General features: G+C 39.3%; 1 protein-coding gene across 2 annotated transcripts in view; it reads left to right on the forward strand.

The window, feature by feature from the left end:
* Positions 1 to 5,463: 5,463 nt before the first annotated feature.
* LOC111587077 (matrix metalloproteinase-16-like) overlaps positions 5,464 to 27,474 on the forward strand; it is an 85,330-nt gene continuing 63,319 nt past the window's right edge. The window contains exons 1-3 of one of the 2 annotated variants that reach the window (XM_023296891.3): positions 5,464 to 5,963; positions 25,131 to 25,279; positions 26,589 to 26,603. In XM_023296891.3, the coding sequence (XP_023152659.1) occupies positions 5,838 to 5,963; positions 25,131 to 25,279; positions 26,589 to 26,603 (290 nt within the window). In that variant the 5' untranslated portion in view covers positions 5,464 to 5,837. The remainder of the gene's footprint in view (positions 5,964 to 25,130; positions 25,280 to 26,588; positions 26,604 to 27,474) is intronic. The other variant, XM_023296892.2, reaches the window with a different exon arrangement.

A 27,474-nucleotide genomic window follows, 5' to 3' on the forward strand; every position in this document is an offset into this window, starting at 1 on the left:
TTATTTGGCTTCAACAAGTCGTACGATAACACAGCAATCAATCCGAGACCTTGTTGAAAGGGTGGCTTCTCACTGTGCTTCCAAGTCGACCCCGGAGCTCCATCTGGAGAGAGAATGTGATCCGATGGTGATCCCACCCAGCCTCAACAAGCACATTAGAACTTAAACATGCTGTGTTATGTTGCTTTACTCCCAAAAGAAGTGAATAAAATGCCAGCTCCAAATTGCTTTTTGCTGATAAATTGTGGTTTATTTGATATTGTAGTGCGTGAGCCAAAGCAGAAGTGTATGGGAATTACTCATCCCCAGAACAGTGTAGGTTTCAGCTCCTTTGTTTAAATTACCCATGAGCGCTCCACTGCTGATCACTGGCCTCTCTTCATCATATCTTTTTTATTTTATTATTCTTTTGCTCCGAGAGAAAGCGAGACAGACGGGAGGCTTTGGATTCATGCTGCCAGGAGATCCAGGAGGTCTGAATGGGAGCAGATGCAGCAGTTATGAGACAGAGTCGTGTTTGCAAAGGGAGGCTTTGAGGATCCTGGCAAAGCTGTGTGCTGGTGGGAGGACCGGTTGGAAAGGGCCAGAACCTTTCAAAAAGGGTATTTAGGATTATCGAGAGAGAGAGGAAATCATTAAGGAGAGGAAGAGAGATGGTGAGTGAGAGAGAATTAAGGAAGGAAAGAGGAACTCAGGATGAGAAAATGAGTCAACCTGTCAACAAACTTCTGCATGAGTGCAAAGATGGGATGTCAGACTTTTAACGCTGGCAAAACTATTGTAAATATGTACAAATTTGCACTTGTTTTTAGCCGTATTTGTGCAACTTATCCAGCAATAAATGCAACTGAAATATCATCATTGAATTTAAAGGAGCATTATCAAATGGCAATCATTTTTAAAAGTCATCGGTATGATCTTAATACATTTCTGCTTATGCCCTAGTTTCTGAGTGAGGTAAATAAAGCAGAATGAGTGGGAGTTTATGGGAACATCAACATGTTGTTTCTGTGCCACAAATGGCACAAAACTGCAACAGTGATGGGTGGAAAACATTCAAAATCCCATGAAGGGAATGTATTTTTCAGCTGAGGTTGTAATTAGCTGTTAGCACCTTACAATCATAGTCAGCGCTCTGGGTTTTATTGATTTTGTGAAGAAACAGGTCAAGAAGAAATACCTGTCTTAAGGCAAGACAGGTCATTCTGCTCCTGTGTGTTTAAAGCTGCTTAGTGAATATTGTTAAACGATAAAATCAGATGTTTTGTTATGTTTATATTTTGCAGACATATGTGGAAAAATGTCTTTTCATAATCCTGTTTGCCTAACAAATAATGCTAATGCTGTATTCACACAGAGTCTTATGAGCAGAAATGTGCCTGTATACACAGCAGTCATGTAAGCAGATGGTTTAAAGCATGTTATATAGCATGTAGCATGTGGGAGCTTCTGTGCTCTTAAACTGTGTAGCAGCTGCTAACTTTCACCAAGTGCTCAACAAAGGGAATCTCTGGATTCATTGTGTTTTCCATTTTGTAATTTTGTAGGGTCTTAACCTTGACATTTAAATTAGTCAGATAAATTTGTACATTATATCATATTGTATGATCTTAACCTTAATAATTAAGCCAGGCAGATTTGTCATATATTTAACCTCCTAAGACCTGGTGCCCACAGATGTGTCCATCTTTTTTTTTCTCAAAAAAGAGTGTATTGTTAATAATAACAAAATAATAATAGAAATATAATAAAATATAATGAATATAATAATCTGACATTAGAGATTATCATATTTATCAGTTACTCTTTATCCCAAACAACTAGAGGAAATCTAAAATGCAAGCCCAACCAGAGCTCAGGTACTAGGAAGATAATATTGTAACCTTAATTTTTAAGTTAGTCTGGCATATTTGTATTATACATAATCTTTTAGGGTCTTATTCTACATATTTAAGTCAGGTATCATACATGACATTGTAGGGTTTCAACTTTATTATTTTAGTCAGGTAAATTTGCATCATACATCATATTATAGGGTGTTACGTTTCCCAAGTGGGACCCCAGGAAAATACCCAGAACCCCAAACTTTATTAAAGTATCAAAAGGAAAACCGTAACAAAACAAAGAACCCCAACACAAATAAACCAAACAAAAGGTCACAAAATGGGTTCGGAAAGGTGATAGAGGTAGATTGCTTCTATCACCCACTAAGCCAGCCAAAATGGCTGGAAGAATTATAAGAAACAAAACCAAACAAAAGGAGGGGAGGGTGAAATAAATGTGCTTAGGATGTAAACACAATTCAAAGGGGCTTTATTTCTCACAAAAGAGCTATTTGACACACGCTCTCAAACGAACAGAGAAATATGATGTGCAGTTCTCTGAAGTCGGAGCCCATCTGAACAGCTCAAGAGTGTGTCTTTTAAAGGAGTGTCACCAATCACTGCAGCAGGTGCGTCGGATGCAGCAGCTGTAGCCACTCAGCCTAATCAACCAGTGTCCCAACACTGATCACATAGACACATATGGAAAAACAGCAAAACAACACAAATTTGCAGTCACAAAGCCACAAAACAAGTTTGAAATGGCCAAAAATACAAGACACAAAACTCAAGTGAACTGATCAATGTGTTTTAAGCATTATTTCCTTCACTGTGGTCACTCATGAATTAAAAAGTCCCCTCACAAACATATGGCCACCAAAATTGGGCAAGACACCACACAAACTCATAACAAGGGTCTTAATTTTAATATCTAAATCAGACAGGTAAAATTGTACAATATATTGTAGAGTCTCAATATTACTTTTTAAGTTGCATAAATTTGCATTATATCTAATCTTGTAGGGTCTAACCCTTAATATTTAAGTTAGTCAGGTATATTTGTTTTATATATAATACTGTATAGTCTTATCCCTAATATTTAAGTTTCGCAAACTTGCATTATATTTCATATTATAGGATCTTTATCTCAATATTTAAGTTAGCAAGATATTTTTTTAAAATCATATTTAATATTGTAGGACCATAACTTTAATATTTAAATCACTCAATGAAAGTTGACTTATATGTATTCTTGTAGGATCTTTATCAAAATATTTAAATTAGGTCAACTTATACAATAAATATTATTGTAGAGTCTTTAATATTTAAGTTGTTTGGTAAATAATTTTAAAATTATTATTCATCTATTGGAAACTGCTTTGTCTCTCTTGTTTTAAGGTGTTACAATAGTAACAGTGGCTTGACTTAAGGTTAAAGCTTTTTATGAAAATAAAATGTCATGTATGGGGCTCTGCTTGTGTGATTTTAACTTCTGTAACAGTCAAACAGCAGCATGTAATGTAACTTAACCATATCTATGAGATGCTTCTTTGCTTATAGTCAACAGCATGCTAACATAGCTTTTTAAAAATTCAAGCACTGCATAAGCGGGAGAAGTTTCTGCCTTTGTGCTTCGTTTTATTATCACTGGCTACTTCTAGCTAATTAATGGAATTTGCGAGTTATTTTAGCTAAGACAATTTTTGCATACAGATTTACCACTGAGCAGTAATTTCATTGGTTTACATCAAGCTGTATTTTTCAAATACCTAAAATATGCCTATAAGCTTTCATGACATTGTGGTAATGAGTTTTCTACCTCCCGCTGCTCAGTTATTACACAGAAAACCCATCTACACATTAGCCCTCACTGTTCTGAGTGATAGGACGACATTAGCATCATCTCCCCGGTAAGAAAATGAGAGCTCATCGTATTAATTTGAACTGCTCTGTTGGGAGCTCTGAGGCTGATTTTAGTGTCCATATTCTCGTCACTGATGAGGTGAATCAACCGTTTCTGTCTTCCCTTATTGCCCTCCATTCTAAACAGCAGCTCAGCCATGCAAAAGGTGAATCAACAATTCATGAGCCTCCACCTCGTTACGCACAGTGTCGATTAATGACTGTGTGCAGCAGCAGCAGGCCCCTGAGCACAAACACAACCTTTATCCTTTGGGACCCGTGATGAACTGTGTCACATGTCATCCCCTGTGTCTAGATACAATGGATTCACACATGCAAACTATATTAATAATAGTTACACTGTTTGCAAGACAGTGTTTGTTTTTAAGATTCGGCGTGACTCTCTTTCCTGCAGAAATTCAACACATGTGGGTGACGCAGGGGTCAAACAAACATGTGTGGTTGTACATCTGACTTTAATGCTGCCGTGGTGTTTTCAAACTTTAAGTGGAGTGTTCCATTTAGTGTGATCTCTGAGACGTCCTCGGAGGAGGATGGCAGGGCGTGTGTGCAAACTGAAACCCCATCAATGGGCTAATGGTGCAGCTCACCTAACTTGGCTGGAGCACACACACTGACACACACATCTGCTTCCTCCGCGTCCCTTGGTGTTAGTCTAAGTGGAAAATCATTGATCTGACTCATTAGATCTGACCCTTCTTTATTATCCAAGAATATTAAAGAAAGGATTTTTTTTAGTTGATACTCTTGTTGTATTACCGGGGAGACACTAGCCTCTGGATGGTTCTTTATACGACAACAACACTGTTTTTACTGATAACACACAATTGTAACATTACACTAATGAATTTTAAGAAGATTGATGTAAAGGCTTCCTTGAAACCTTAAACACATCAGTTTCTCTACAGTAATGACAATGACAGTCCTGATTGCATCACCACCACCATCATCATTAACATCATCATCATCTACGGGAAGTGATGCAGACACATTCTGAGTAGGACTATCCAGTCACACAGCATTATGTGAATTGGGCCTATCATTGCCCTCTACTGGCACTACAGGGTTTATAACATAAATAAACGGAATCAATTCCACACAGACACACAAACACACTCATAGAACAACTAGATTTATACTGGCAGATAGAAAGCATAATAATAATTACAGTCTGGATCTGCATAATGTAATTTTTGAAGATCCTAAACACCAACAATAATGATAATAATAATTAATCATTATCATTATTTAATATATGTAGAACCTCTTTAAACAGGGGTACAAAGTGCTTTACAGCCTGAAAAAGGAGGCTGCCCAAGAAGACTAATGGACAACAGAAAGCGTAAGAGATTTACAAAATGAATTAATATAAAAAACACCAATGGACACAAATAAAATAATCAAAACACCATGTACATGAACAGATAGGTATACAATTAGCTTTAGCCACATTCTGCTTATGTTCCAGGGTATTAGCAGAGTTTGTCTGTGTTGTGGTAGAGTGTCAGTGGTTGTTTCATGTCATAAAGTGTGCCCCCAATGTGGATATACTATTAAAGTGTTTATTTACATATAAAATAAGTATACTAGTATGGTCTGAGTCAATGACCGCTAAGCTCCTGAGCAGCATGTGCGGCTCTGCTGGCAGCGGCTCTGTTTTTATAGCACGCTTTGGATGAGGAGTGGGATGGGGGCGCTCGTGCCAGCGCGCACATGCGCACTCGGTGGGAAACACGATTGAAAACGGGCAGCTATGCCGCGCGCAGCAGAAAACGGGGTGGACGCGTCCGCTTGGAACAACGGCCGGTGTACCGGAGGACTGACCCGGGGACTGCGGGACCGGGAGGCAGCTGACAGGCGCTAACAGCGATTGTTTCCCCGGGGATAACCTCCTCCTGAAAGCGGCGGCGCCAGCGACTCCGTCCGCTCCTTCTCCCATTTCTCTGCTCCGCTAACGGCTCCGCAAGAGAGACACCGAGACAGCAGCGATGTTGCTACTAAACGTCTAGGATTTATCCCCGGTGTCCGTGTGTTTTAGCGACTGTAAATAAAGCCGAGCACAGACAGTAAGCTACAGCAGCGGGCTTCACTATGGTTTTATTGGCGCTCCGCAGTAGGAGATGTCTTAATAGCTGCTGTATGGGGACGTTATGCTTGCAGTTGTTGCTGTGGATTTTATGTGCCGTGAACGGAGAGGAGCAGCCGTTCAGCGTGGAGGTAAGAAACACGAGCGATGTTTGTTGACATGACAGCCTCTCAGCAGAGCTTCCCCTCGTGTTAAACTGCAGTTTCTGTGTGTAAAAATCCTACAGAATGAAGTATTAGAGGCACGATGTCGCTCATGTTCCCACTGTGTTGATGTTTCAACAACAACAACAGGGTCTTTGTGAGATGTCCAGCTGGGTTGTAGTTCAGCCACGGTCCTTTCTCCACTTTTTGATTCTTTCAAATGGACACACTGAGGGGAAATGTAGTCACTGTTGTTGTACAAAAACTGTATTTGTCTTCCAGTCTGTGCTCAAAGTGGGAAACATTTCAGTTTGGATGAAACAAAATGAGTTTCTTTTGTGTTGTCATTCAATAACAATAATCCCAAGAAAGACAGGAGAAAAATCCCCAGTTTTGTCCAGCCTTTTCTAAACACAGCACACTCTTGTGATTTAAGCTAACTTCAACAAAAAATGTCAAAGAAGTCAGTGAGGTGAATATTCAGTGATTTAATAAATAAATAAGTGGAATACGTAGCATGATAACATCCACTATGGAGCATTCAGATACCATCACTTGTCATAGTAACTAAATCAGCACATGCTCCAGGGCTTAACTCCAAAGAAAGAGATCTTATGGGGTCACAAGCAACAATGTGGGCAGCTGGATGAGAGGAGGGCTTCTTTACAAAGGGGGCTTTTATTCTGATCTGATCTCCCAGCTTAATGGATTGGCTAAAAGTCTTTACGGAAATAAACTTCTTTCTTTCACCATTCTGCAGAACAAACTTCCATCCCTGAATTTGGGGTTTCATCAAGGGCACATCTGTCTGCTTCTTACATCCCGCTTCTTGTTTCCAGAGAGACGTGTTACACCGTTTGCTGTCTCTCACGCTCGGCTGCACACCCACATGCACATAGAGACACCACATAGGACCGTCCTGGCATGTGCACCGACAGTCATTCAAGCCCCACGTCCGCATGATTTGCGAGCTTATGCCACGCTGTTCCATTAGGAGAGGCGGAAAGGCAGCAGATTTGGTCCAGATGCTACAGGTTATGCAGTTAAAATGCCCACATGACAGGAGGAGGAAAGATGTAAAGAGTTTCGTTCACAGCTCTGGATTGAGTTACTCCGCTGTCGTCCCTGTATGACCAGCAGTTTATTTCCTCTGTGCCTGTCTGCTGTCAAAACGCACGCTGTTCAATTCCATTTAATCTCATTCTCTGCTGCAAGACACAAACCGCGATGTAATTAAGAGCGTAATATTAGTGTTAACATTACTGTCATACTTTAGAGTGTTCCCGTCTCCCACATAGTCTGCCTCCACTTGAATGTTAATATCCTTCCCTTGCCTTTGCATCTCTTATTTCTTTGTGTCACTGTATTGTGAACATGGCCTTGGCACTCTGACTTGCTCTTTAGAAATCTCACCACCATAGTAAGTCAGTTGCAAATGACTTACAGTTAAAGATATTTTGACTTTTGTATGTGTTTGCAGTTACACGCGTACAGTGAGAGACAAGAGACATCTGCTTTGATGCTGTATTTTCATGAAAAGAAAGCAAAATAAATGCAAGAGTGCAAGATGAGATGTTGTGCATGTATGTTGTTGGCAGCCTCCTGCTGTGCATGTTGTGTAGAGATACTGCTGAGCTCACACTTGTCAGCACATTATCCTGCCTATAGAAAGTAGCGTTGCATAGTCGTGGTTACAGCAGTTTCACATCATTGGAGTCTGTGTTTCCAGCTTCCTGACATGACAGCTTGTGTGCAGGATTTCAAAGCCTCCGCATGTCGACATTCTTTCGTCAGCGAGAAGAGGGCTTTTCACTGTAACAGGAGATCTTTACGGCCGCTAATTTAACTGTTCTTATTGTCTTGAGGTGAGAGGAGAGTCTCGAGGCTGTGGAGAGCCTGTTAATAGCATTTAAACCTCTTTTATCAACAACTGGTGAAGTGCCCTCATGCAAACTTCGAGGATTTAACCCTCATCTGTCAATGCAATGTGGAATTTTTCATTTTTCACGTGCAATAGTCATATCGCATGTGTGATATTACCTCAGTATCACTGTCAGCATTACCTTTAACTTTTCTATTACAGTCTTATTTTAGTTTACTTATGTTATTTTCAGTACTTTACTTTTACATTTTTCTAAAATTTTGTTTTTCCGAGCAATATTAGGCAAAAGAATAGCTTTCACAATTAATTAACTTGAGTCTTATCTTAATAATAATAATAATAACTACCTGTATAGCCCCTTTAAGAAGAACATTCACAAAGTGCTTTGACAGGTAGAACATATAAAAAAAAAATGAATGGATAGCTAATTAAAAGCTGGTTAACAGGACGACATCACACAAGGGGGTCCAGAGAGAAACTGAAGAAAAAATAAAAGATAGAAATAGATTAACCCTTTGATGCACAACATGGGTCAAAAGTTACCCAAATTCAATAGAAAATGGGTATCTCCTGACCCACGTTGTGCATCAAAGGGTTAAGATCTTGTTCCTAAATGATCTTACCAACATATTCAACATATAAGGACAAGCGACTGTGCTCCCCAATAACAAACTAATATAAGAAACAACAATTATAGCATAAAATTGTACTTCTGACTTTGACCATCACCTTATTCTAGAAAGAGGAGTATTTAGGCTAGAGTACAGGAAGTGAAATGTGTCTGTCTCCTTTAATGTCATTGGCAAAGTGACCCTGCCCTCCCTCATTTCAGTAATACCTGCCAAAGATGAACTTCCCAATATTTGGAATTGATTGACAAAGTAAAAAAAAAAAGAAAAGGCATGATTGAATACAACACTTTTGAGGAATGACGTGCATTATCCTTGCGTTTCTCTCACTATAGTCCAACAGGCTGCAGTTTAAACAGCAATGACTGACGTCCCTCTGTGTGTCTGCAGACTTATAAACAGTTTCTGTCTTTGAAAACCTGAACTGGTTTCACTGGTGCCACTTTCTGCACTTGTTATGACTGTGTGTATGTAAGTGTTTGTCATCACACCTACACCACAGGTCACAGAGGGTAATAATGAAGCCAGAGATGAGTATTTCTTCTAAATAATAGGTGTGGTTTGAGGTGGGAGGTCAGACAGAACCTCCCCTGTAATTGCTGGTCAGACTGCGGCCTTCTAGAAAACCGTACCCTTTCGGATGGCGGCTTTAATGCCGTCTGTCTGGATTTGACTTCATGGCTGAACTAACTTTAAAGCCACTGTTCTCCCATCGTTTTCTCTTTTTCTTTTCTTTGGCTTTACAGAAAAAGCCGCCTGTCACTGTGTGATAAAGAAGTAATTAATGCTAACATGTTACACCTCACTTCAACCCTATAGATCTGCCAGTCTGTGCTTACTGCAGAAATATTTCTGAAAGCTCTTCAGCTTTTGTTTATCCGATTTTCTTCCCTCGAAGAAGTAATTTTCTCTGCAAATTAGACAGTCATTAACAATAGCACAGCCACGAGTTAATTTTATTTATGTCCTCATGAGTTTTATTTTCTGTTTCAGTTCATACTGATTTTATGGGGAAAAAAGCTAATGATTTTGTGTGACAGCCATGAAGTCATTTTTCAGTGCTTTCTCTGCAAGGCCTCATGCTGTAGGTGGGCTGTGAGAGCAGTCGAGCTATCTTGAGTTATTTTTATCATTAGCTTTCATATAACTCGGAGTAATTAAAAGAGATAATGGAGGTTTAATCTCTTTTTCCTGTCCTGGTTTGACACTGTCCTACAGTGAAATTTCACTTCATATTACATAACTCATTCAGTGCCACAAATACACAGGCATTTGCTTTAAATGATTTCAAAGTGCGACATCATATTTAGCTGTTTTTAAGGACAAATGCATCTGAAACTGTTGCCGCTGTGCTGCTTTTGCGTTGGAGCTAAATTTATTCATCTCGAATGCTTTTGTTTCCATCTAAAAATCGTCGCGTTACGTAAAATCCTCATTGTACCACTCGGCTATTTCTGTACTGTGTGGTCTGTATTCTCTTCATTCTGTCGGGATTTGAGATATTTTGATTCATTTTTCTTCGCACTGCAGTCGCTTTCTCTAGGTACACAACAACAACAATAGACGCTCCACGGCCTCATGAGCATCGCGCTGCCTTGGTTGCACTGAGTATTTCACAGAGAGGCATCAGGTGCAGTGCTGCGCTCTGAGTCACATTAAGTGTTTGAATCATGCCACTATGCTCACCAGAGACAAAGTGAAGTTGCTTAGTCAGAGATAATCTGCCATACAATAAAGAGCGCAAAGTTGTACTCCCATCTGTTAACACATCCTGTCTCAGATGGATGAATGAATTAAGAGAAGGTGGTTTGGTTAAGACTCTGCTGACTGACTGTTGGCTCTAATTATTAAATCCACCAAGGATTTTATCTGCTCCCTCTGTTTTTCTGTGTGTCAGTGAGGTAACTCAAAAACTAGCAGCAGATTTCCAAGAAATGTGGTGGACAGACTGAACTTTGGTGAAAACAAATTGGACGTTGGTCATCATCCAAAAAAAGAAACAGTAGTAAATTTTTGACTTTTTGTTATATGTGTGAAACAGACACAGGAGACTTATTATTACTAAATTTCTAGATGCTCAAATCTATGTGACATTAAATGTAGGGATAGAAACATGTTAATTGGATTCATAAATGTGACTGTATTACTCTCTTATTTCCAAAACGATCATGTGAAATCAAATCAGATCAAATTGCTTTGGGAACTGTATCATCATATGATTGTATTCAAATATTTTGCTAAAATAATAACACATATTTGCCATCATTTGTCTATTTATTGTAGAGAATTAGATGATAAGACCGGTGCCACTCGCATCTGAATCTACAGCCCACAACAACAACAAGAAGACTGGAAACTAGATGGCATTGATCCGTCCATAGCTCTGATATGCATTTACAGGCATTATTAAAAGTTTCTAATTAACACATATCTTGTTTAGGTGAGCCAAACGCAAACTGAACTGGAATCGTTTGGTGGAACCATTTCTCATCTGGGCACAATGAAACTGTCAGTTTTGCAGTTGGGAATGAATTAAACAAATGAGATGTAATGTGTTCATTGGAAAGAGCTTTAGAACTCGTAGGGTTTTTGTATGCTGAGCTAAGCTAATTGTCTCTTGGTTCTAGCTTCATTTTTAATGGACAGACATTAGAGTAGTACCAAGGTTCTGATCTAGCTTTGGACAGTTAAACAAATGTGTTACTCCAACAGTTAGGAATTATCCCTTGGCATCAAGCAAATAATTGCCAGAAACAAAGAAACTTATTTTGCTTGTGTAAAGAGCAGGATAAAGGTCATTATATAATTGCAGGACTTTTTGTAACATAGTTGACAGGTATCATGGTTGACATTTTTGCCATTTTCAGGCCTAAAATCAACATGGCCGCCTATAACCACCACATGGCATTTTTAGAGAAAGATTCTTATAACATACTATATATAGAATTGAGTGAAATTGAAAGTTATTTCTAAAGATATTGTAGTAAACCTGTTGACATGCCATAAATCCACACTTGACTCACACACTACTTTATATTAAATAAGTCAGAAAGTCTTGGAGTCTGGCCAGTCTTTTCTTCAGGAGGAAATGACATCACGTGGAGCAGGTCATGTGATCTGGAATTAACACACTTCCTTGAGAGGTGTTTTTGTAATGGGAAACTTAGTTGAAAGTGATTTCTCGGACACAGATTTAATGTGTTATTTTCCATATAAAATTTGATGTATTGCCAAAGAAGAAATATCTGTCATGATTATCTCAACTTATTAAAAAGAACACAATCAAAACAATTTTTGAATAAGTTCATTTTATTATTTTTTAGCTAATTAGAAGGTGGTTGTTATGAATTTGGACGGTTATTTAGTTGTCATTTTAGAGATATCCAGTCATTTTTTATTAATAAGTGCCCGTTTCCATAATAAATGATTATGGAATTTGTAAAGACATGATCATAATGAATGTAAGAAGCATTTTTACTTTTAATAAAAATGTATGCAATATATACGCCATGGACTTCAAAAGTCCCTCAATCATATATTAACCCATGTATAATTTTGAATTGACTATTAAATATTTCATATGTAGTTTTCCAAATCCTCACATTTTCATTTATGCCACACAAGAGTAACTAGTGTCGCTGTTTTCAGCACTGTGCTGATGCCAAGCTCAGTGCTGTCCAGTGCAAACTACTTAGTGCTCTTGTCACTATGTGAGGAATGGCAAAGCTTCATCCCCGTCTCAGCTCTTGTTACCAGTTGGCATGCTCAGCCCCTGAGTGGCATCTGAATAATGGAAAGCAACTGGTGGGAATGTGTGTGGATGAGTGTGTGTCTATTTTGTATGTGTTGTCATTCCTCTCACTTCTATGGACTTTTCTTCTTGCTTTCCAATGTTTGTGTATGTGTTCATTTGTAGCCACTTGCATGTGTGTGTTTGTGCCTTCAATGGCTTCAGCTTTGCTTCAGAAAGCCACAGTCCTGCAGGTCACTGGACCAAAGGAGAGACTTTAATTTGGGCTTGAATATAACTGCATACAACAAAAAACTCTGTTATAACCTCCTACTTGCTATTTTTGGTGATAAGGGCTCAGTGGCATGGGTTTTTTTTAGCGCTGCATTTCCCAGAAATTGTTTGGCAGCCAAACAGTGTACTTTGGTACTTTGGCGTGTTTTTCCTTGAAATTTCTGCTAATGAAGTTTGAATGTTTCTTTACTTCCCTGAGCCATGGTGGTTATCAGCATCGATTCTAACTACTTAACTACTCCCCGCAATTGTCCAAAATAGCCTCAAATTGAAAATGCATCTCTTCCTTTGTAGCAGACGCTTTTTCCAGAGCACCAAATGTAAAAGCAGCTGCAGTAATTGGCTTTGTGCTCCATCAATCAGTGACAGTGATTGGGCTTTTATTTGCATGAAAACATAGTCAGTTATTTCTTTATTTCCTTAACAGTTTACACACTTGCCTTTAACACAGTCGATATGAAATCGTTGCTGTTGTTCCCCTGCAGCCATATTCGCCTCCTACATACAGTACACTTTGTATGTATGAGCTTACCTCTGGTGTCTGAGTGCATGCAGGCGTATTTATGAGTGTATTTGTATTGGTGCGATTCGCCCTCGTTTCTCACTGAGCAATCATATGGATTGCAAGCGCACAAACGCGCACACAAGCCTAGCATTCTTGACGTCATTTGGCTTTGGTAAGGGAGCAGATTTCTGAGGCACCAGGGTGTCTGTGTCAGTCTGTTCACCCAATCCTGCAGAAATACAACAACACCTGCATAGACCTAAATGATTCATAATCACAGACGCACACACACCTGACACTCCACAGCAGCCACTTGTTATTGTAATGTATTGTTCTAAATCTTTCTCTCTGCGTGTCAACAGACAGCTTCGCTCTTTCAAAGACGTATCTTTGGTCACAGCTTACTGAGCTGTTAAATCTTTAATGTGACTGACAACTGCAACATTAGATGATGCTGGTGGGGCGTCACGTGTAAAGCTGTCAATTAAGCTTTTGACAAGCTCTCAGGGACGTGAGTGTGTGTGTCTGCTTCTCCACTGCACAGTTTCGTGAGTCATGACAACTGTTGCAATCTGTTTCAGCGCACAGTAATATAATCACATTCCAGCATGTTTGAATAAGTGATTACTCTGCGCTTCATCCCATAATTAACATAAGTTGAAACCTGAATATCAAGCAGCCTTATGGGCATTTTTGTCTATTAGGATTTGATATCACACTGCAGCTGATGTCAGATCCCATAATCTAGACATTTCTTGCTATCATTTTTCATCATCTTGAAGTCATTAAAATCCTTTGACAAATCTCCCAGAAAGATTATCCATTGAGAAGCCAGTGTTCTGATCAGTATGTATGATCAGACTGTGACATTTTTGGGTGACATTTTTGTGGCATTTCATCCTAATGGGGCCACTGAGATGGTGGACATTGCATGCATAAAGCAAGCTTGTGTGTGTGTAAATGTAGCAGTGCCCTGTTCTGCCTCTGCAGTAATCACATTGCATCGGGGTCATGAGGTGCAGATGAGAGTTTTGGTATCATTAAAAGTCATGTTGGCTCTTTTTCTAATTTAAATTTCACCAGCATGAATTCAAATACAGCAGTTTGTATTACGTGTGCATGTGTGTGGGTTTGTGGTTATTGGTGTGGGCAGGAAAGGCTGTGGTTGCCTTGACGACCCTGGCACACTCACCAGTGGTTCAGCGTGTAACCGATGAATAATTAAGGGCGGTCAGAGGCGGCAGGCCTTCCTAGGAGCCTGGGATCATGTTCCCACCAGTCACCTGTGCTGAGAGCTATAGTCACCCTCAGCTGCTCTTTCACTGCACTGATAGATTGACTTCTTACCGTCTTCACCTGCCATGCATTGCTTTACACTCAGAAAGATTAATGCAGAGCTGCTGGCACACTTACTAGATGTTTCATTCTAACATCTCTGCTTGGCTGAAAATTTACAAATGCATCCAGTAGCCAAATGTGCTGATCAGTACTACTTCGAAACATGGCCACATGGATGTCGCAGCTGGAATCTTTCTAATAAGTGACTACTCCTTTCTGCTTTTTAAAGTTTGGAATAATTGGCAGACCTGTTATTTGTGGTATGAAAATGACTTGGGGCAAGGTCTTCCACTGCTGATTTTCCATCCTGGCAGGGAGCTAATTGTATTCTGTCAGCATCCCTGGATGTAAATCACTCACTGATTAGATGAGCAGAATAAAAACTAGAAGGGCTTTAAGTGTCTGTGTCCTCAATTGACAAGTCCTGGCCTATAGGGGAAAAAAAGTGTTGGCATTTTGTAGCCTACAGGCTGTATTTCTGTCCTGCTGACACACAGAGTGGCACACTATCAACTGTGTTTTTCTGTTAATGTTTTTGAAATGGTACATTTGACCACCATATCAAGTGGCAATAAAATTCAAAGTAGGACTGATAACTATTGTCATTGCTTATTAATGCCAGTAATTTTCTCGATTTATCGGCTAGTTGTTCACTGTATAAAATGCCAAAAAATGGTGAAAAGTGTCAATCAGTGTGTTACCAAAAGCCAAATATGACATCCTCATATGTCAACCCAAAGATATTCAGTTTACTATGTTAGAGGATGAACGAAACCAAAAAATATTCATATTTAAGGAACTGGAATTGGAAAATAAGACTTTTTTTCTTCTGAAATTACTTAAACACATTGGCAGTTAATTTAGCAGTTGGCAACTAATCAATTAATCATTGCAGCTGTAATTTAAAGTAGCAGTGTTATACCACATAAGTAAAAACATATTTGATTTTCAAGGTATTTGTACTCTAATTACAAAAGTAACATCCTTGTGTTTTGAGACGGAAGAAGGTACTAATGTTGTTTCTGCATGTGTAGATACAGTACGTACATTTAAACTCATATAAACATGAAGCATCACTTTGTGTACACAGCCTGAGTAATAAATACTGCCAAATTAAAATATGAGGTACAGCTGATCTGCTTAGTTTCAGTCTGCCTGTATACCTTCTCTGAGTAGCTTAGGTTTGTAAAAAAAATCCACTCTGTAATCATTGAAGGTCTGTTCCAAACCTCATCACCAGCATGTTTCAGAGATTTGAGAACAGGCTACTCCAGTGTTATCATGTGTATCACAGGTTTGAATTTTTTCATGAGACCCAGAAAAAGACTTCAGGTTTGTAACTAAGGAAAAGTTTGACATCAATATATTACAGGTATGGTCACCTGATCTTCTTCCCTGATGTCTTTTTGTGGCGGCTCCTCATAAAATTTTCGACCACTTTGAAGTGACTTTAATGTCAAACGTGTGCCCCCACCTCCTGAGTAAAGCTCAACTCTCATGTCCACAACTCGCCATCAACAATTAATGCACACGTGATCTGCAGCACAAACCGCATGCTGTCCCTGTAACCTGAGGGGACCGAGCTCCTATCAGCTGGTCCGTCACAAACGTCAACATCAGCAGTCGCCGCATGTCGTCGGCGCGTTGCCATGCCGACCGTGCTTCCTAAGCCACGTCTCATCAATAATAGACTCTCGCCAACAAGTCGGCCTTTTGATGGCACCTATCGGCTAATTGGCCCGTCTTCTGCTCGTCAGGTAGCAGGCTGGTTGAGGGGTGGTCTGGGGACATGAATGCTGCAGGTTCACCTCAGTTCACAGCTTGTTTGAGGCATCTGGTTGAGGACAAGGCCTCTGAGTCATTCCAGTTCTCTGCCCTCTCTCCTGCTGGGTCATTCACCTGCTACTTTGCATGAGTTTACCTGAGATGCCTTTGCTAATGCTGACTCTGGTTTTAGTCACTCTGTTTGCGACCATTCTCTACCTGAAAGGTCTTAAGCAGCTGGATAAGAGGCTTAGAGAAATGGAAAAGTGTATTTTTCTCTAGATAAGGGTGTATTAAAAGCACTGAAATGTCCTTTAAAGGTAGCTGTAGGACCAAGATTTAAAACCACAAGCTGTACTTTTTTCCATAATGTGACAAAGGTGAAAAAGAAATGGACTCTGCATAGAGAAGTGTGGAGGGGGGTTAGGTGAGGCCAGGTTCTTCTTGCATTTCAAGCATGAGGAAAATCTACTTCAAAGTGAAGTGAAATCAAGTGTGGAGAACCCAGAAATAGGCACTGATGCATTTCAGAGATTTTAGCCTTCATCAGGGCATTGCTGGTGGACTCCTTATCTTTCCACTTCATGAGTGCCTTGATTTCTGGAGAAGTTTAACCTCGTTACAGCACTCACTGCTTTCTGCTTTCAGGAAGTGCTCAGTAGTTCTAACAACGTTATTGTTAGATCGCACAGATGTGAGGGACCTGTGCTTGTTCTTTGACATATTAACGCTTGGCTGGTTTGAATCATTTGAAGCCTGGTGAGAGTTAGAGTTGCTGTGAAGGCGTAAATGAACCAAAGTGACACTTCAAGATTATTTTCGGTTGGTTTGTGATGAGAATGCAACACAAACACAACGCATGAAGTATGTTGAAAAAGTAGTTTGCCAGGCTCTTATGTTGTCTGCCTATAACTAGAGTCTTACAAGAGAAGTTTATATTTTGGGAAATATTCTCATTCTTTCTTTTGCTTAGATTAAGATGAGACGATTATCACCATTCACGCCTGTGCACCATCAAGGTATATGAATCTAATGCTAGTTTGGCTTAAGACTAGAAGCATCTGACTGTCAACAATTATTTTGTGCCATTTTTCAAGAACTATTGCAATGCTTCTGTTATCACAAACTCTTTGGGCCACAATAATTGTGATTTCATTACAGCCTACTGCTAAACTAAACTAAACAACTCCTGGCTGAAGCTTCACGCTCATCAGACAGTGATGACGTCATCAGAACATAGAACTATCCCTTTAATGCCTGTGTGTAAATATTTCTTTGTTTTTCCTCCTCAGCTTTGCTTTCTACAGCTCCCCTTCATCCACTGTGACTTACTATGTACAGCTTGTGGTTTGGTTTGCAAACCTTAAATGGAGAAAAACTGAAATGTACCTATTTGATCCAGAGAACTGAAATACAGACGTGAACTCGCTCTTAACATGTCTTCATTAACGGTTGATGCAGTTTGGAAGCCCCGTGTTTTCTCATTCTATTATGATCTATCAAAACGACACTTAAACGCCTGCGGATGTTTTCCTGAGCTCAGCTTGGACTCATGGCTGTACTACCTCAGTATGGTTACCATTCTCTGTCACTGTTATTACACCAACAAGGAGTCCAAATTGAACAGCACCATCTATGCTTACAAGCTCTCTTGTTGTCCATTTGCAGCGAGAGGACGGGGAGGATTTTCTGTCTTATTGAATAAAGGAGGCTGTCGAGCTGGAGCCTCCTGCTCTCAGGAATCCTTACATCGGCAGAACGCCGGGACCCATACATCACCAAACGAAAGAGTGAATCAATGAGAAGGAGAAGTGGGCAGCAGAGAGCAAGGATAGAGAAAGAAAACAGAAAGATATAAGACAGGAGAGTGAAAGGTATAAAAAAGCAAAGAGCTGAACACTGATTCAGCAAAACACATCTCTAGGATTTGCTCTTTTTTCTGTGATATTATAGGAAGTTGGGTCACCATCATGGAAATGGTGAGGTGTTAAAATGAATGAATTTAACATTATCCATAGTTTGCTATAGTTTCTGACTGTATTCTGCATCATGGGAAATGCAATAATCTTTACTATTGCTTCTGCTTCTTCTTTTTTTTAACCCTCTTTCCCCAAGAAGCCATAGAATACTAATAATGTAGAAGTCAAGACATAATCTATCAACTTTGGCATGATGATAGAATGAAAGATCAAAGACTTGGATTTAATCTTTGGAAGTGTATGCAGTATTAATGTATTTGAGCCTTGAGCTTGTGCGTCTGTTTGATTCTCATATTGGAGTGTGTGGATTTTGAGTCTGGAAGTGCAACTGTGGCAACTTTTGTTTGACCATGGACTGAGGAAAAATGCAAGCAGGTGCACAGCGATGGTTTTGGGAAAATCCTTTAAGGGAGTTCAGCTGTATTGCCGACATATAGAATATTTGTCTGAATGCAAATGGTTGCTCAAGGTTACGTACAGTCATGGAAAAAATTATTAAACCATGATTGTTTTGTTGTTTATTTTGTTCATTTTGATGTCTGGTACAACTAAAGGTACATTTGTTTGGACAAATATATTGATAAAAACAAAACTAGCTCATCCAAGTTTAATTTAAGAGCTGATATCTAGGCATTCTCTAGGCTTTTGCTGATAATAACCAAAATCATTTAAGTTCTTCCACCAATAGCTATGGCATTGTACTGCCAAAAACAGTGCTTTTAGGCTTTCCATGTTTTCTTTTCTGTCTGTTTTAGTTACAGGAGTTAGTACTTGATTGCAAAACCATTGTTTTTGATGACAGGAGTGGTATAATCATTGTTTCCATGATTGTATGTACAGCAGATTTTGAAGCTGCAACGATAACAACTTAGTCAAAGTTACTTTTCTGTTTAAAAGGGAGGATCTTTGACAAGTATGAGATCCCTGATGGCAACACTGATGCTTAAAACAGCAAGCCTACTATGTGAATTGCAGATATATGCATATAATTTTTGACTAATTGTAATTCTAGTTTCAGATACCTATAGTTTACTTCTGACTTGTCATAATTCTAGTTCAAGGTGTCTTTAGTTCCTCTCATTACAAGATGTTCACATTGTCCTTTTGAGATATCCTAAATTCAGTTTGAACTGGTCAGAATCACGTTCTAGATATTTTAAACTGGAATTCTGTGAAAATGCAAATGGAGACACTGTGATTTAGAGTTTTTTCAAGGTGAAATGATATGGCAGATATCTGCAGTTACATCACAAGTGGTGGATGGAGGTGGAGGAGGCTTGCTTTTCAAACACACTAGCTGCATATGGCAGTCCGTGGGAGATTAGTGTCCTGAGCCCATCCAGACTTCGTCATACGCCCTCAAGTGTGTCTGGAGACAGAAAATTGCAAAAAGCTATATATTTCATCCTCAAGTTGTTTAATGAGCAAAGCTTGTGTTCGCCTATAAGGACTTTCCGATTAGCTTTTTAATTTCATGTTGTTTTCTAACGATTTCGTCCACCACAGCAGTTGGCTTTGCTTCTGCCAATTCTGTTCTAATGCCGTGCCTGAAAATATCCAATGAGAATGCACAACAATTCAGAGTAGGCATAACGAACTGCACCATCTATGCTCACCCATTTGCAGCTTTGGCTTTTTGATTGGAACGCAAGCCTGAATCTCTCTCTGTGTGTTCACATCTGAAAAGCACTAAAATGTTGAAACCACAGATTTTCTCTCCTTTGCCTTGCCTTCATAGCTATTTATTGTTTCTGCAAAAATGTAAACCTTTTAATGTTACTAGTTTACAGAAAGACATATTTAATATATTTAATTAGTCATAGCTTATGTTCTTCTTGTGAGGTTTATGAGAGTTTATTTAATGTAGTTTGTTTGCACAGCATAGTCAGTCCATAGAATATTTAGAACGGTCTCTTGTGACTCGAGGTTTTTGTGTCTGTTGAATTTGGCACGGTGCTCCTCGGAAATTAAATGCTTTATTTGTTGTTGATTCTAACTTTTACCTGTTTACAAAGCCATCCTGCCCTTTGAAATGGAGGAATAATATGACAAAAAAAATCTGCATAACTTGTAAAAATGCGAATTAAGATGTATACATCTGAAGATATTTGAAATATCTTCAGTCAGAATGATGCAGAAACTCTGAATAGTTACGGTGTAATTACAATTTGGCTAATAAATGCCTAAATGATTTGCCGTAAATCTGCACACATTGAAGGTGTAGAGTTTCAATGAAGTGAAAAGGTGCAACAGAAAGATAATATCTGTGGCATTATGGGAAATGTAGGATCATTTTTGGAGCTTGTGTTGTACTAAAGAGCTGGAGTACTCTTCTTAAGTATGTAATCATGCATGGCCAAGAAGCTGCAGTGTGTGACATTTATCTGCAATTCTATATTCATCCATGCATGAACAAATTTCAGTATCAATAGCCACATTTCGACTTTTCTGTGAAACGCTGCAGTGGAAGACACATGGTGACCAGAATGACTCGGCTGACTGCGTTTGCTGTCAGTGTAGAAAAGTTTCATTGAAATCACTGGCTGCCCTCTTTCTGCTGTATTCATCCTTTGTGCTGTCTTGCTGTTTCCCCGCGGTGCTGTATATAAAGAACCAGCATGACAGCTACACCCTCCACATCCTGCCTCCGTCTCGCTATCTCATTCTCATATAGGATGCCGAGCAACTCCTCACCTCCTGCACGCTCATGCAGACACCATCCAATATCCTGTCAATATCTGAGTGACAGACATGACAACAGTCTCAGCGTTCTTTCTCTGATACATCCCTGTATCTGATAATGGCTGCATTGTCTGGAGCCACGGATGCACAACCTTCATAATGTTACTTACAAATACTTTCTTTATGTTTTAGAACATCTTAATATCTGAAGTACACATTTTCCTCTGGAGAAAAAAAGGCCTACACAGCCTCTTTTATCTCCAGAAAAAATGGTCCAAATTTTATTAAAATGCATCAAATGTAGTGAAGCTCGAATTGAATTAAAATATTTCTCTGCTGGCAAAATCAAGTTGTACAGTAGTCTTTTCAGACTGCAAAGGGGAAAAAAGTGTTTTTCTTCAGATATGCAGTGCCACGTCTGAACTACAAACTTTTTCATCTATGTCTTTTTTTTCTCCCTATTTCACCCTAAAAGCACCAAAGAATTCACCAGTGAGACATGGCAGCGGTTAAAGGACGCAGCTGAAGTTCGGTTTTAATATAAAGCCTCCAATGTCAGAGAGGAGATGAGAGGGAGGGACAGAGATGATTACAGGACAAGAAAAAGGAAAGTAGAAATTAGAAAGAAAAGAGAGTGACATAACAGAAGATCTTGGAAAAGGGAACACGAAGCCTTGCAGAAAGAGAAGATCTAACAGTGTGAATATATAATGTTTAATGTTGCTTCAGGTTAAACCAAATTTACAATCATGAAACGGAAGATTTGGAAAGCTGAAAAATGATGTGGAGGATTAAAACGTGGATTTGACTATCTGTAATAACAGCATGTGTTAAGGCACATCCATTCTCCCGAGGCTAAAACATGCCCTTTTAGCTTTGCCTTCTGGTATTTACAGCTGTATTTTAACAGCAGAATGACCAGGAACTCAACATAAAGCTATGGAGCTTCAGTCAGCCATTTGTGCATTTAAAATTTAAATCATTCAAAACTTCTAATTATATATTGGGAATTTTACCTCCTACGTTGTGTCTTCCTCACACCATGTTCCTGCATCTTGCCACAACATACTATCTGTTTTGGAGAAAGATTTGTTGATGTGCTTGTTTGTCTGCTGCAGTGTTGTCTCACGATTTCTCCACTGTGGACTGTCATGTGTCATTTCATGCCTGAGCTCTCTGAAAGCGTCGCCGGGCTTTAGAGTGTGTGTTTGTCAGCACGGCTTGTTTGCAAGTGTTTTATCCGTGTGTGTGTCTGCGTCTTTGTCCAGGCTTGCGCACACGCGTGTGTCACATTACGGAGGTGTAGCTTCAGTGGCCGAGCAGCTGAATGACAATCTCACCCATGAACCTCTCTCCCCAGAGGTTTTTCACAGTGTAAAAACCTGACACACATTGTAATGTTATCACCCACTCACTCAGCGCTGGGGAGGAGGGGTAGAGTGCGTGGATGGAAGCAGAGAGGCAGCGGGAAATGCATGAAAAAGAGCAGAACACCCAGCAGAGAAAGAAACAAGCAAGAAAGAAATAAAGGAGGGAAAGGTGTAAGAGAGAACAACATGCAGGGAGGACCTCAGGTGTACAAAATGTGAATCATGTTGTGTGTGTATCATTTTAACATCTGCCACTGATGGGTGTAAGTCATGTCTGCAGAATGTGAAAATGTACATGTGTGGGTTTTTCAGTGTGCCAATCACAACACAGATAATCTGCAAAGACATAATCAGGCTTAGATACTGTAGAGTTTAGACCTTAATGGTACAAGGAGACTTAAATGTCAGTCCATTTTTTCCTATTATACACTTGTGAGGCTGGGCAGCATATCAGTCAAGACCTTCACTACTCGATTCATTTTCTTTAATGTAATATGGAAATGCATTAATAACACTTTATTATATGGGCTCTTAATTTAGTTTATAAATAATTTTCTTTCCAGGAACAGTGTAGGGTAAATGTAGACAAAGTTCTGAAACTCCATTTGAATGTATTTAGTTGTATTGGATGAATAATCAGTTGTTGATTTGCTCCAATTAAAACCAGGTAAATACTGTATGAATTAATGTTTAGTTGTATGATGCCAATGTACAAATTATTGCATATTCAGTTGACCTGCTGTGCACAGATTAATATTCGCTCTGTTATTTTACAAGTTTAACATTTCTGTATTTTGCTTTTCAGGACACTTTAGCAGTCGCAGAAAATCATAATAATTTATCTGTTTAAGTGAATCTAAAAGTAGTGTTTATATTCTAAAATAGTTTGATATTTTGGGAAATGAGTGTATTCACTGTGTTGTACAGAGTGCAAATGAAAAGATTGATATCATACATGGCAAGGTTATAGCTAGCAGCTATAGCTTAGCTTAGCTTAGCATAAAGATAGGAAGCAGGCTCAGCTAGCCTGGCTCAGTCTGAAAAGAAAAACTGCCTGTTTTTGTTTTACAGATTAAACGAACAAGATGTAACGTACTAATTAGTCAGCTTTAGAAATGCTGGTAGCAGGAGACAAACCAACTGTTTCCTCATCATCTCAGTCTTACGCTAAGATAGACTAATTATTTGCTGCAATTTCAACTTCAAAGTACAATGATGAGGCTCTTCATTCTTTCTGTAGAGCCATCATGCTCACTAAAAATGGATCTAAAAGCACCAGTCATTACCCCAAGGCAATATTGTTGTGTTTGCATATTTTGCATTTCTGTTTGTTGACTATTAATATTTTTTTTAAAAATTTCAGAGGATTTTTTTATTCTAGTCAGCTAAGTTTTAAAGTATGATTTTCTGCAGAACTTATTGTTGCTGCTTAGAGTGTGACATGAGGCTCACTCACTGTATCCAAAGCTATAGGCTCACATTTGTTCCATTGTTGAGTAATGGTTTGCCTTCTATTGCGTTCTCTTCGCTTGGTCTCACACCGTGCTTCCCTCCCTGTTTAGTGAATTACATTCTCAGTGGGTATACTATCCTGAGCAGCAGGCCTCCGTGATGACTGAAGCAGCTCAACAACATTGTGTACGAGAATAGCGCTCAGGTTTCACAGCATAGTGCTGCTGAATGAGGAATAAAAAAGGTCTGAGGCAAATTTGCAGCCTGACAGTTCATTGGGTCTTTGAGATTCTAGGCCAGCGTTGTGTTGTTTCATTTTCTCTGCACTTCAAGCAAAACAGTTTAGTTGTGTTTTTATTGGTTGGTTGGCATTGTGTTAGGATGTGCAGCGATTCTGTTTACCATTTTTATGATGAAAACTGAGAGAATACAAAGAGGCTGAGACTATCCAAATCCCTAAAGCCTCTTCTGTGGGAAAACCCAGCCGATTCCCCCTTCTCCTGCCTGGTCCAAAGATCTGAGCAGTGATTCCCTCTGGCTGGATTTTATAGAGACACGGAAAGCTCTATTACACCAAAGCTTTTCCCTGACAAGCCAAATGACATGATAACAGATGACATTCTGCACTATAACCGGTATAGAGATTTCTCTTTTTCTGCTTATGCCCTTTTACAAATGTCTTTTCCGAAGCATCTTTGGATATGTTATTGGCTGGTCTTTGGTCTCTGTAGCTTTCATTCAAAGCCGTATCTTGATGACATTTAAATGTTGTTGTAGGTCGTGTAGAACAGGGAATGTTTTTTGGCTTAATGTATTCAGGGAGATTCTGCCGAATATATTGTTAAAAATGCTTCTCACATGGAAATGCAGTACTATGAATTCACAGCTAACATGGGAACTTACACTGTAATACTGGTGACCCAGCGCTGCTCTGCTTTGCCAGGTGGAAGAAGTGCTTTGCCAAAGGATAGACTTTTAGTTAATGAGCTTTAAGCTGTTGGAAAGCACATATATTTGAACCACATCAGGTAAAATCAAGCTTTTAATCTTTGAAACATATCCATATGGTGTTGTTTGTATGCTAGAAGACGCACCATGAGCAAACTAGAAACTGTACACAGTGTGGAGTTACATGTACGCCATTATAAAGCTTGAAGGGAATATTTTATTTTAAGAAGAAAAACAAAAAAACGAGCCCTTCAAAATATGTGACTTTGATACTCAGAGATGAGTTTTTAGGCATCTAATTAATGGGAGAGTGACTTTAACTTTGAACGGAGCCACGCTAGTTGTTTCTCCTTACTTCCAGTTTTATGCTAAGCTAAGCTAACTGTTTCCAGGATTCATATTAATCTATTTATGGTAATGACTCCTTTCAAGAAAATCAATTGACATACTTTTGAAAATGTTTATCTGTTCCTGTAACAACTATACCACAGTCATGCTTGTCTTTGAACTCCTTGCATTGGCATTATTTTGTGGACTTCTCGATGATGTGTAACCTTTTCCTCTCTGTTTGCTTGTTTGCAGGCATGGCTCCAGAGGTATGGCTACCTCCCTCCTGCAGACCCCAGAATGTCAGTGCTGCGTTCTGCCCGAGTCATGCAGTCTGCTATCGCTGCCATGCAGCGCCACTACGGCCTAAATGTCACAGGGGGTCTGGACAGCAACACTATAGAGTGAGTCACACACCTTTTAAAATTATGCTTAAAGATGCCACAGTGTGAACTGGATGTTAAATTCATGATGTTTTTTTTTCCAAAACAATAAGAAAACACGATAGGAAGGAGTCGATTCCAAATACAAAGAAGCTACTATGATTAACGTATTAGTGTATGCGATTATTTTTTTTATTAGTCATTAGCACCGTAAATGTACATTATTTAATTTTAAACAAATGACTGCTGGCTAATAACATTTTACATCAGTGTGATTAATTGTGGAAATGTCAAAACATCAGCCAAAAGAAATGCATGCTCCTCTATTTTTATTTCTATATATTTAGATGTTACTTCCAAACAAATTGATGTTATGTATGCTGAATTTTTATAATTTGGAAAACAGTACCAATTGAAATTTGAATTCTCTCAGGGCCTTAGGCATAGAGATATCTTTTACAAAAAGGAGTGAACAAAAGCCAGCAGGTAAAAAATGCTGTAAACTCTGTTGATTTTGCGGTTGTTTGTTGTTTTTGATTAAGATTCACAGTGTTCACAGTTAAGTGGACGAGACATTTTCAAAATGGGGGTACAAATGGTCGGTGCCTCTTTCATTCAGTCGCTGTTTTGCATTCCGAAGGCAAGCAGAGCCATTCTGCCAGACACAAAGTTACACTGACATAGATTAAGTGGGGCGTTTTAATTTGATCAAAGGGACCTTTTGCAGAGTACACCTCCGATGTCAGATCAAAGGCTGCAAAATGCCGTAGTATTAGATTCAGTGGAAGAGAAGGAAAAACAGGGACAGTGTTTGGTTTCCCCTCATTCGATCAGTCAAAACTAAAAGCAGACAAGGATGACACGTGGGTTTAGATTAAAATAATTTTAAAAAACATCAAACGTATGTTGTATGTTGTCCACACGCAGGAGTGTAACGGAGGATAAAACCCACCTGAGGCTTATAAATCTTTAAAGAGATATTTTTTAATTATGCATCACATAAAGAATCATAGTGATGGAGCAGAATAGATAATTCATGTATAAATGTAAACCAAATATTGTCTGTTTTACCCAGATTAACCTCTTTGTACCTGCAGATCACTAAAACGGTGCTCACTGACATTTGTACCCACCAACAGTGAAATACCATCCGTGCTACAAATAGCAAATGAGCTCAAATTGGCCACTGAACTGTAACATGGCAATGTGGTGGCCAACGATGTGAACGCAGACTAACAGCTGTCCAACCACTGGGCTGAAACAGAGAGAAATGTGATAAGCTAACTGTATGTGTGTTTTTTTTCTCTTCTGCTTCGCTTGGTTGATGTAGCGATAACACGATAAGGTGAGGTACCTTTTGTATGTGATGTGTGTGAATGCATATAATAAAATGCATGCAAACGTGATGTATTTTTGTATGACGTGGGAATTACATGTGTTTTATAGATGGATGATTTGTATGTTTCTTCTGCCAACCCTTCGTCATGTTTTAATTGCTTGTATTCTACATACAAATGCACAAATGGCTTCATATGAGTCATTTTGCTCTCATCTGTTTAGTTGGAGCTACACTGGATTAGAGTTGGGTTCTGTTCATTACGTACGGTAGTCAGTGTATAAGGGGTGATCGAAAGGTTTTGATACTGTTCATTCTGCGAGTCAGGAGACCGTGTGACATAAAGCTTCTAACAGCAGAACCTTGTTAGACATTTTTGTGACCACTGATAGATATGATTTATCGATGGATCGCATACAAGACCAGAGAAGAAATCATCACAAATTGTGTCTGTCAGCAGCCTGGGATGATTCAAGAAGTGGGTCTGCGGCTACCACCGAGAGACGAAAGAGCAGGTTTAACAGTAGAAAAGCCCGCAGTTTCCAACAACAGGCTTATTGTTTTCTTCAGCATTCATGTGTTTGGTGTGCACTGTGAACTTGTTCTCCATGGTTGGACTATCAAGGCAGATTTCTGTTGTAGTGACCTGAACTGTGGCGCTATGGTATGTGGGTACTCCTGTGTCCCAATCACTATGTGGTGAATATGTGTCGGGGTTGTTTTTGGCCACAACAACACAATCGTTGTCCCCACAATTCCCACTAGCTCCTTGTGACTTTTCCCTCTTGCCCAAAGTGAAATTCACTTTGAAGTGTCGCCGTTTTGACACTCTTAAATAGAGTCATGGTTCATCGCAGATGGTGTTTGACATGTTTACATA

The sequence above is a fragment of the Amphiprion ocellaris genome, chromosome 22, assembly GCF_022539595.1.
Source record: "Amphiprion ocellaris isolate individual 3 ecotype Okinawa chromosome 22, ASM2253959v1, whole genome shotgun sequence".
NCBI lineage: Eukaryota > Metazoa > Chordata > Actinopteri > Pomacentridae > Amphiprion > Amphiprion ocellaris.